General features: G+C 55.8%; 1 protein-coding gene across 2 annotated transcripts in view; it reads right to left on the reverse strand.

The window, feature by feature from the left end:
* Window positions 1–10,190, reverse strand: part of ITGA11 (integrin subunit alpha 11) — a 48,171-nt gene extending 37,981 nt beyond the window's left edge. For both annotated transcript variants that reach the window (XR_007906148.1, XM_051796848.1), the window contains exons 1-2: window positions 10,019–10,190; window positions 3,006–3,117 (exon numbers count right to left, since the gene is read on the reverse strand). Coding sequence is in view for 1 of the 2 variants with exons in the window: in XM_051796848.1 (XP_051652808.1) it covers window positions 3,006–3,117; window positions 10,019–10,070 (164 nt within the window). In the remaining variant the exon portion in view is untranslated. The remainder of the gene's footprint in view (window positions 1–3,005; window positions 3,118–10,018) is intronic.
* Window positions 10,191–10,843: the final 653 nt, after the last annotated feature.

Consider the following 10,843-nt stretch of genomic DNA (forward strand, 5'->3'; position numbering starts at 1 on the left):
AGAAAGGGGAAAAACTCATTAAAAAGATACCTGGAGAATATTATCTCTAAGTTTATATACACCTAAATATGCCTTTACACCCCCCCCCATATTTTTATATATATATATGTATATATATATATATACATATATATATAAGCTGCTTTGAAACCCTTCTAAACCCATCCACAGCAGCCAAAAGCAGCATTAAAAGGCTCAGACTGAAGGAGAGGTGCCAAAGTCCTCGGATTCCACGCCTGGAATTTGGCAGCCGGGTCCGTGCACGTCGTTGGAACCACACGGAGCTCTGAGATCCCCCCGGAGCTCCTCTGCAGTGGATCCTGCTGAACTCCCCTGGGATGGGGTTGAAGGATGCTCATCTGGCCCCTGCTTTCATCTTTCCCTCTCCATTGCTCCTGGAGCTTGGGACAATCCTTATCCTGCTCCCCCTCCACATCCCTGGTCTGGACCACGGAGCTTTGGGGTTGTTCCCTCCTTTCTCCTTTAACCAGGGTGAGTCACAGTGGCTTCATTTTTTAACCACGTCCACATATTTAATGGACATTTTGTGCTGCATAACTGCAGATTTAAATAATGCTGGATTTATATTTATATATATATATATATATATATGTGTGTGTGTATGTGGACGCTCCTGCTGTGCAGAGAAAGTCCCTTTTTTCATGCAGAATAACCAAAACCAGAGGAAATTAAATCTCTGTCCTGACTGATGTTGGCAGGAGAAATGGGAGAACAGACAAAATAAGCCAGGGCTGGTCTTTGCTCCAGTTTCCTGCTGGGAAAAGGGAGGATTTTTATCCCTTTTCACTGATCCCCAGCCCTTGACCACCCTGCTGGTGGTGGCAGCTCCAAGGCATGAGAAGAAGCATAAGACTCCCAGTGGCACAGGAATTGGAGTCCCTCTGCTGGGATCATGGATAAAACAGCACCTACAGATGCAATTGGGCTGAAAAGATTCCCCAAAATGGGTGTTTTCCACCACTCTCCCTCAGAGAGCTCCCTTTGGGCAGAAATCTCTGCAGGCACTGAACACTCCAGGGTTTCCCTGCTGCTGGTGTTCCCAGGGAAACCAGGCCCTGAGGGGTGGGAGGGAATTGCACAGGATCCCTCATAAATCATGGAATGGTTTGGGTTGGAAGGGAATTAAAGCCCATCCAGTTCTACCCCTGCCATGGGCAGGGACACCTCCCACTATCCCAGGTTGCTCCAAGCCCCATCCATCCGAGCCTTGGACACTCCCAGGGATTTGGCTGTTTGGGATGAAATGAGATCTGGCAAAGGGATGTTCTCCAGAAGAAGAGGCAGCAGGAATGTGGTGGCAGAGACACTTGGTTCCTGTTCCTTATCTGCTTCCGAGAACCACGATCCCTGAACATCCTCTCATCCTGACCTGGCAGAACCTCTGGAGCCTCTTGCAGGAGCCAGAGCAAACAGCACCGAATTTTTTGGGGTTTTGGATCCATTCCCAACGGAACATATTTCACATTTTGTTCATTTTGCACACGAGGAGCTCCCGTGCCCCGCAGCATCCGATCGAGTGCCCTGGAGAGCACGAGCCCATCTCACCATCCCAGACACCCCTGGAGCAGCTGAGGGATGGAGACACCAGGTTCCCCTAGGAATTAGGCACATGGTGACACCCAGATGTGCTCTAGCACTGCAAGGAGGGAGCTGAGGATGGCAGTCTTCAGGCCAGGGAGAGGAACATCCTCTGTGCCACCAGCTCCTCACCCAAGGTCCAGCACAGGACCTTGCAGAGATTTGTTTGATTCACTGGAATGACCCCACAGCTGTGTTTAAGCTCCACTGACTTTGGTCATGAGCTGCCTAAAATTCTTTAGCCCCAAAAAAGCGTTTTTTCTGGGTAAATAGTCACATTCTCGAGCAAAGGAAAGGTGGAGGGCTCTGTCCCATCCAGATGTTTCTGGATTCCTGAGTGTAAGCTCGCTTGGGAAACAGTCCCACAGCACAGGTTCGTGGACAGGGAGGAGGAAAAACATCCCAAGAGGTCACCTGCTCCCTGGCAGGGCCCTCTGGGATGCAGCTGGGAGCACCAGAGCCCCCCCAGCCCTGGGGCTGCAGCATCAGCATCACCCCCTTAGTGGGATGCAAAATTCCATTTGGGAAAACCACACAACCCCTGCAGCAAACAGGGCTCGGAGCCAGGGGAAAGAGGGCCCACAACTGGCCCCAAAATTCCTTTCCATTGAAACATCAGCTCAGCTTGAGGACACAGGACGAGATCCAGCCCCGTGTCCCCCACCAGCACCAGCAAAGGGCATGGAAAGGCACAGCAGGTTTGATTCCTGAATTCCAGGAGTATCCATGGGCATTCATTATGTGTTTTCTTGCTGCCTCAAGCCTGGCTGTCACCCACCCTGGGGCGGATCCTGCAGGAATGGAGGTGCAGGGAATTCCCTGGGCTCCCCACAGCATCCAGCACCGAGGGGCTCTGCCAACATCTGGGCAGGATCCCCCGTGGGGATCAGCCCTGGCAAGCAGCAAAACCCCCCCACGAAACCCAAAACCTGGGCAGGGCCCACCCAAGGCTCATCTCACATTCCTGATGGACACAGGCAGGGCTGAGCACTTCTGCAGACCCGGCTCTGATGGGAACTCCAGAAAACGGGATGGCCCCGACCCAAAACCCGGGTGGGTTTCCAGCAGTGTCCGAGTCCAAGGGGCTCCAAGGAACGAGGAACCTGCCTGGAGCAAAGCCCTGTGCACGGGAGGCAGATGGGCAGGAGCCAGGATACCACCCTCTGTACACAACCCTACCAAAATATCCCGTTATCCCCTCCCAAAACTCCGCTTTTTGAAAGGAAAAGGGTTTCCAGGCTCTGCCTTGCTCAGCACCACCACGAGCAAACCTCAGTTTCCCCCAGAGCCACAGCTCTTCCCACCCCAAACTGGGGGTCAGGTGGAGCAGGAGGAGACCAGCCAGCGTTTTGGGAGGGTTGTTTTGGACTCCCCCCCCTCCAGAGCCCAGCCCAGAGCTCACTCACCATTTCTGGCCCCCAATGTCGTGCTGCTGCACCGTGTACCCAAAATAGGCCTCCTTGGAGCCAGCGATGATTTTGGGCCTCTTGGTGTCGATGTTGAAGGTGTCACTGAGCCCTGGGAGAGAGGAGAAGGATCCTGTCAGCCAAGAGCTGGGCTGGGAGGAGAGAACACCCCTTGGCTGTGCTCACACACAGGTCACCCCAGGGGTTGGAGGGTCTCCACCCATGGAGACACTCAAACTCCAATGGGACACAACCCCAGCAACCTGGACTAGGATGACCTTCAGAGGTGCCTCCAACCCCACCCACCCTGGGAATGCTGTCCCCCCCCCAAGCTGTATAACATGCCTTGGGATGGTCCTACATGAGTCAGGGGTGGTTTGAGCCCCTGTGGCACAGAATTCCCACAACACCAGGACAGAGAGGAGGCTGCAAGAGCCAAAGCACCTCAGACCCGCCTCACCTGGAGCCACCCAACACTCCTCTGCCCATCCCTGAGCCTCCAGAGGGTTTCCAGCCCCAGGGCTGGAGCTTTAAGCAGGATCATTTAGGGTTCAGAGGCCACAGCTGCACAAGCCCTTCCCCACCCACCTGCAAAGCTCATCCACCAGCTCATCCTGATGGAAAAGGGGACCAGCAGGAGCCAGGGAGGGCATGGGAAGGAGAAAGAAAAGCATCCTCCTCCTCTCTGACATGTCTTCAGCCCCCTGCCATGGATGATGCTGCTCTGGGACACTTTGCTGCTCCAGCTGAGGTGGAGATGGTCCCCACCACATCCCCACACCCCCAGCAGGGATCACGGGCTGGGGGGATGTGGAAAATGTGTGGCCACAGCAGATGTGCCCCAGTCGGAGCCCATTCCTCTCTGCCCTGAGGGGTTTGCAGCCCCAGGGATCCAAAGCTGGGAGTCATTTCTCCCGGGTGAGAAGCTGGTGCTGCTCAGGGGTTTGTTGGGGAGAGGCAGCTCCAGAGGGGGGTGTCCCTGAGGATGGATGCTCAGACCTGGACAGGGTGGTTTTTGGGCTCAGTCCTCTCCCCAGGAGAGACACCCCTTCCCACAGGACACCAGGAGCAGGATCCCTGCCCACAGCATCCCATCTCCACGAACCTGCTGCTCACAGCCCACCCAGGACAAACTCCAGGAGCAATTTCTGGGGGGTTCTTCTGGCAGCTCCTCCCTCTGTGAGGAGCCAGACCCAGCAGCGAGGTGGGAAGTCAAGGTGCCAAGGGAATCCTGCCAGACTGGGATGTTTTGGGAATGCTGGAGGTGCTTCTTTGCCCATCCACGGGTGCAGGAGCTGCCAGAGCCCCCCTGGCTGCATTCCATGGAGGAATTAGCTGGGGGCAAAGACCCCTGGATAGGGGGAAGAGCTCCATCCATGCCAGGGAGCTCTGGCACTGCGTTGTCTCTGTTACAGGTCCCAGGTCCATGGGTCCATGCCCATGGCTTCCAAGCCACTATATCCCATCTTTATCCAGAGACAGGCACACTTTGGCTTGGACCAGCAGCACCCTCAAACCCTCCATAGATGCAAATGCTTTTTGTTTTATACAATAAAGTGGTTTTTATACAATCAAGTGGTTTTTCCTTACTATTATTTCCCCCCAGGGGGTTGTTTAAGCACAAAGGGACATCATCCAGGTCCCAGGAAGGAGCTGGAAGCTGCAGGGATGGATAGGGATGAGCCAGGATATCCTGGCTTTTCATTCCCACTTGGACAGAAAGGAGCTGCTGGATGATTCATACAAATAAAAGATCCTTCTTAAGAAGGGCTGCAACAGCAACAGAAGGCTCGTGGTTTGTATTTACAGGGACATAAAGGAGTTGTCAATAGGAGAGGTTGGGAATGCTGCTCCCAGGCAGAAAAATTCAGGATGGAGAGTGTTTTCATGGGTAGGAATGTCAGGGATAAAGCTGATTTTTGCAGGCATGGGAAGGAATCTGCAGCTTTGGCTCCGTGAGGAGGGAGCGGCGCAGTCCAGCCAAGGAGGGCTGAGGTGAAGGAGCCTCCTGATCCTACAAAAAGAAATTCTAGAAAGCAGGGATCAGAAAATAAAAAAAAAAAGAAAAAAAAAAGGAGACACGGATGAGAGCCAGCATATTTTGTGGTACATTGACCTAATTTAACACTACAAAACAAATTAAAACCTCCTCTGAGTAACTGATACCCGGGGGAGAAACACAGCGTGGGACTGGGCATGGGAGCAGTGATGGGCAAGGGCAAGGGGGGAGGACACAGGGGGCTGGGAGCACCCTGGGGTGTCACTGCTGCCACCAGAGAGACCCTGGATTTGGCTGGAAAACCCATGGGAAAAGGGGGGACTTTTGGGGAAGGGGTTTTGTGTTTCCAGCAGGTTCAGTTCCAGGTTGTGTAGAAGCCCCTCAGGTGCAGAGCGAGTGTCAGGGGGGATGGGATGGGTTTCCAGCTGATTTATTTCTGCATTAATCACAGTTTCTCTGATTTTGCACCACAGAGGGTTTTGGGGAGTGGGAGCACCGGGATAAGTTGAGGAATCCCATCCCATGGCTCCTTGGTTTAGGACCACATCGTGGAGCTGCAGCAAAAGGCAGCCAGGACACGGAAAACAACATAAACCCTCGACTAAACAGCAGAAATATTCCATGAAGTGGGAAATCTCTGAGCTGGGGGAAGAACTGTGAGGGACAGCCCAGCCACAGCAGGCACCAGGCACTGGGGAAGGGGATGGGGCTGGAAAAGCAGAAAGATCTGGGAGCAAAGTCTCCAGGCACTGGACAGCAGAGGGGAGGGATGTCCAAACCGTGGGTGCACTCGAGGCACAGAGAAACCAAACAAAGAGCAGAGAATATTTAAACTGGCTCCAGCTCGTGGGAGCTTTAGGAGGGGTTGTCAAGGACATTTAGCAACCCCGAAGAGCTCAGGCTCATTTTCTTGTCAGGAGTGACATCACTGTCATAAATAAGTGACCAAAAGCCACATGTTTTGCTTGTGAGGCCGCCAAGGCAGGAAACCTCAAATTCCTCCGCTCCGAGCTCGGAGCTTCTGTCGTGTCCAAACTTTTGATTCTTGTCAGGTCGAAGACTGAAAAGAGGAGAAAATAAGACACATTTTGGGAAACAATGATGGGAATAAAAGCCACCTTTCCTGCCAAAAAGGATAAAAATAAGTCCTCCTTGTAAGGGAAACCTCTGGGAGGGGGACGGTGGGTCCCTGTGCCGTGCTCCTGCCTGGATCCTTCGGGCAGGCAGTGGGATTCACAGCTGGAAAGGGGGCTCTGGAAAGGTGTCTGGCAGCACTGTGGTGCCCTAAGCCTGTTTTTACTTCCATGAGAAGTTTGAGGCTCTATTTTACTTCCTTTGCTCCAAAGCTTTCTGATTCCAGGAGCTGCGAGCCAGGCGCCGGAGCTGCCGGAAGAGTTTCCCTGGTTTTATTTGCCTGTGAGGGAAATGCAGGCAATACTTTTAGCTGAATCATGCAAATCCAGGCTTTTTCATTCACCTCCAGCACTGTCACAGTTCGGGAGGGAGCTTCTGGAGAGAGGCTGAGCCAACACAGAGCAGTGACACTTGGGAAAAGATCCCAACGTGTCCATCCCATGGGATTCTGTGTCATATACATGGGGCACTGCAGGTGACACAAGGAAAACGGTGTGAATGGGACAGGAGAGGAGCACGTGCCATGCCAGGCTCTTGCTGCCCTGCAGGGATGAGCCAGCTGCTCACCGGAGGAGCCTGGCAGTGCATGGCAGAGGGAAAGATCCCGTCTGCCAAAAACCTGGAGCGTGCCGGGGTCAGGCAGCTCCGTCTGGCACCTCCAAACTGGCCCTGCTGTTCTCAGTCCCGTTCCCTCTCCTCGCTCAAGCCCATAAGGAGTGGGCAGTGGGTCCATGGATGTGATCCCTGCCCCCTCAGCATCCCTGGGGATGCCACTGGTGACCCAGCACCGGGCTGGGCTCCTGTGATTCCATCCCCATCCCCATCCTCACGTGGGATTCGGTGGCATCAGATGCTCCTTTGCATCCCATCGCTTGTTCTTTCCCCAGGATTGAAATATTTGGTTGAAAAAGGAAATCTTAAAGCTTGATAAAGGATATTCAGGCAAAAGCTGCAAGAAGGAGCAGGATGAGCCATGTGTCCTCGTGCTTCCCTCCAGCTTTAATTCCCACGAACCCCTCTGTGCCAGATGAGATGCTGACAGCCCCCAGCTCCTCTCCATGTCCCTATCTCAAAGCCAGCATTTGTCATCAGCTATTAGGGAACAGCCCAGGCTTTGGTGGCTGCAGCAGCAGGGGATGGAGAGCCAGGGAATGCTGAGGATGAACAGAGGGATCAGTCATTCCCGGCTCGTGTGGCGGAACATTCCTGCTCACCCACAAAATCCCTGACAAACAGCTCCGGGGCTGCAGCTACACAGGTACCTTGTGCTTCCAGAATTCCAGCTTTCTGGGCCCCCCAAAGCTGGGGAGGAGCTGTTTGATGGCCACGTTTTGCAGCCCTAAAGAACTCACGGATGGTTCATTTGTGATAACGCCAGTCAGCAATAAATAGTGGCAGATCTTCCACTGCCCCTTTCCCAGGAAAACACCAGGAAAGCCATGGGTTAGGGGCAAGGTTTGGCTTCTCAAAAAAATGCCTTGAGGGGGGTATTTATTGGATCTTTGCAGGCCAAGCCTTGGCCAGTGGATGGACAATGGGGAGGGGGGCTCCCTCTCAGCTGCACTGCTGGGGCTCCGCAGTCACCCAAAATTAAGTCTCCACCATCAAAGCCTGGACTGGAGGGTCCTTAAGAACCCCCCTGGCCAATCCCAAATGTGCCACGTGGAGCCAGCACGATGGTTTTGTCACCTGGTGACCCCTGGGAGAGGGAAGGAGCCAACTGCCTTCTCTGGGAAACCAAACTGGTGAGGGAAAACTGCTGCATGGTCTGACCCACGGGCACCTCAGGGCATCCTCCCCGGATCCTTTGGGAAGCCCTTCCCCACCAACACCCAGTGTCAGTGCCCAGCAGGACCCACCCACAGGAGGGGTTTATGAGCAGCAGTGGCTCAGCACCCCTGGGCTGGGCTCTGTCAGTCCAGGACTGTGTCCTGCTTGCATTGGAGCCTCAGGGAAGAGGAACCAGCCTGTTCTGAAGTTTAGGGACACCCTGGATTATCCCAGGATGGGTTTTGGGCAGGGAGATGTCACTGGGGTCCCTGGCTCCTGGCCAATCCTGGTGCCTCCAAGGACTCCCAGCTCTGGGACAAGGCAAGAGCAGGGACAGAGCCCATGGTCAGGAGGTTCCCCAGGACCAAAAGAGAGAGAGCCAGGGGAGGGATTTCCCTCGGGCAAAGCACCCAAGGGTTCGTGCCAGGACAGGCAGCACTGCCTGCACAGCAGAGGGACCCTGTGGGCAGAAACATCCATGGACAGAAAGATCCATGGACAGAAAGATCCATGGACAGAGACCCCCGTGGGCACAAACACCTGAGGGTGGAAACCACTGTGGGCACAAACACCTGAGGATGGTAAAGACTGTGGGCACAAACCCCCGTGGGCAAAACATCCAAGGGCAGCAACACTCAAGGATGGAAACTCCCATGGATAGAAACATCCCATGGATGGACAGAAGCTCCCGTGGCAGAAACACTTGAGATTGGAAACCCCTGTGGGCACAAATCCCTGTGGGAAGAACCACCCAAAGCTGACAAACACTGTGGGCACAAACCCCCTGTGGGCTGAAACCCCCATGGGCAGAAACATCCAAGGGCAGAAACACTCCAGGATGGAAACATCCATGGGCAGAAACATCCATGAGCAGAAGCTCCTGTGGCAGAAACACTTTAGATTGGAAACCACTGTGGGCACAAACCCCCGTGGGCAGAAACCCCTGGGTACAAAAAACACCGTGGGCAGAAACCCCCGTGGGCAGAAGCCCCTGGATACAGAAACCCCCCGTGGGCAAATCCACCCGCAGGCAGGATTCCCCCCCAGCCCGGGGCAGGGCAGAGCTGCCCATGTGCCACATCCCCGAGTTCCTTCTGCGGTGCCCCCCCTTTGTGTCCGAGCAGCGTCTCCCCGGGGGGGTTCCCCCCATGGCCGTGGGCAGGGCAGGGCAGGGCAGGGCAGGGCAGGGCAGTGCCCTCCCCGCAGACAGCCCCGCGCTGGCCACGGGCAGGGCACACATGGTCCCCATTAACCGAGCAAAGCAGCTCCGCCGCCGCCGCCGCTTGAAAGGATCCGCCACCAGAGAGGGGAAAATAAAGCAAAGCAGCCATAAAAAAAAAACCAACAAAAAACCCAAAAACCCAACCAGCCTGGCGCGCGTTTCCACCAGGATGCTTGGGAATGCTTGGCTGGGGGAGGCGTGAGCCCGTGGCCGCGCTCCTGGTTTGGGGAAAAGCTTTTTTTCCCCCCCACTTTCAGCCCAGTCTGGCAGCTCCGAGCCCGGCTGCGTGCGGGAGGATGCCAGACGGGATCGAAACGGGAATTACCGGTGCTGGGACACTTTTCTGCAAGAAGAGAGCTCTAACGAGCCGGCAAGGAGCATAAAAACCCACTCCCCCTCCCATCCCAGCCGCCGGCAGCTCGTCCCGCACGGGATAAGCTGCAGGCTCAGCTCCTGGAGCCAAACTCTGCCTAAAACCCCTCTTAATTTATTTAAACCCGAGCAATTTTCTTTTGTGCAACAGAACGAACCACCTGTGGGGCGCGACGTTAGTTCTAAATAAAAGGGTCGTTAGTCTGGGGGATTTTCTTCCCCTCGCCATCCGATGCTTCAGGAAAACACCAATTAATCCTGTTCCTCCAGCCGAGGAGGGGGGTCGGGCGCTGCCCACCCGCCCGCTCGGTCCTGGGGAGCCCATCACGGATCTCCATCCCTCCCAAGCAGCCTCCTCAAAGGCTCCCACCTCCCTCCCTCCCGCTCCCGGCAAAACTTTTCCAAGAGCCTCATTAACCTTGGGCTTTCTCCAGCACCTTTCCCAAGTCAGTATAAATTATTCCCGCTGGGTTTCGCCTCGTTTGAGGAATTGGGGTGGGCGCAGAGGGCACTTACCGGGCAGGAGGCAGAGGGAGCAGGCGAGGAGCATCCCGCTGGGAAGGGCCATGGGAGCTGCCCCGCTGCCCGGCCCGGAGCATCCGCGGGGGCAGCCAGCCAGACTGGTAGCGCCTCTATCCCAGAGCCCTTTCCTTATCCCAGCCTTTCCCGGCTCCCTGACAGGAGGCGAGCATTGGGAGGGAGTGGGAGGGACGAGAGGACTTGGAGGAGGTGCAGCAGGAGCGGCCGGAGCGGGGACAGCCCTCGCCCGGCCCGGCACCCTTTAGGGAACGGCTTCCCGGGGAGCTGTGCCAGCCGGGAATTCCAACCCCGCGGCAGCGTCCTCTGCCTGTGCCGCCGCACCGGGGTCTCCTGGGGACCCCTCGGCCCAGGGGGGGCTTGGGGATGGAAGGTCTTCAAGGGGTCACCGATGGTTGTGGGGTGTCACCTCTGTTGGGCGTCACCTTCGCTCAGGTGCCACCCCCGGCTGGGCACCATCCCCGCTCAGGTGCCACTCCTGGGGTGGAAAAGAGTGACACCAGTGCCCACGGCACCCAGGAGGTGGCTGCGATGCCACAGGGCACCACAAAGCTCTGGGGCAGCTGGGCAGAGCCTTTAGTTTGCCCTGCAGCCACCCTGGCACGGGCAGTGCTGGTGCCCAGGAGAGCCCGGCTGGGAAACCACGGTAAAGGGGCAGGAGAAAAACTGCCAAGGAGGGTTTTATCCCTGTCCTTGGGCACGGTGGGGGCTCCTGTTCCACGCAGGGCTTGGCTCAGTGTCCCCACAACAGCCACCCCTGGCACTGAGGTCCCTTTTGGCTGGGCTGAGCACCCCAAATATATG

This window comes from Manacus candei, unplaced genomic scaffold, assembly GCF_025592945.1.
Source record: "Manacus candei isolate 608988 ecotype Guabito, Panama unplaced genomic scaffold, ASM2559294v1 h1tg000046l, whole genome shotgun sequence".
Lineage (NCBI taxonomy): Eukaryota > Metazoa > Chordata > Aves > Passeriformes > Pipridae > Manacus > Manacus candei.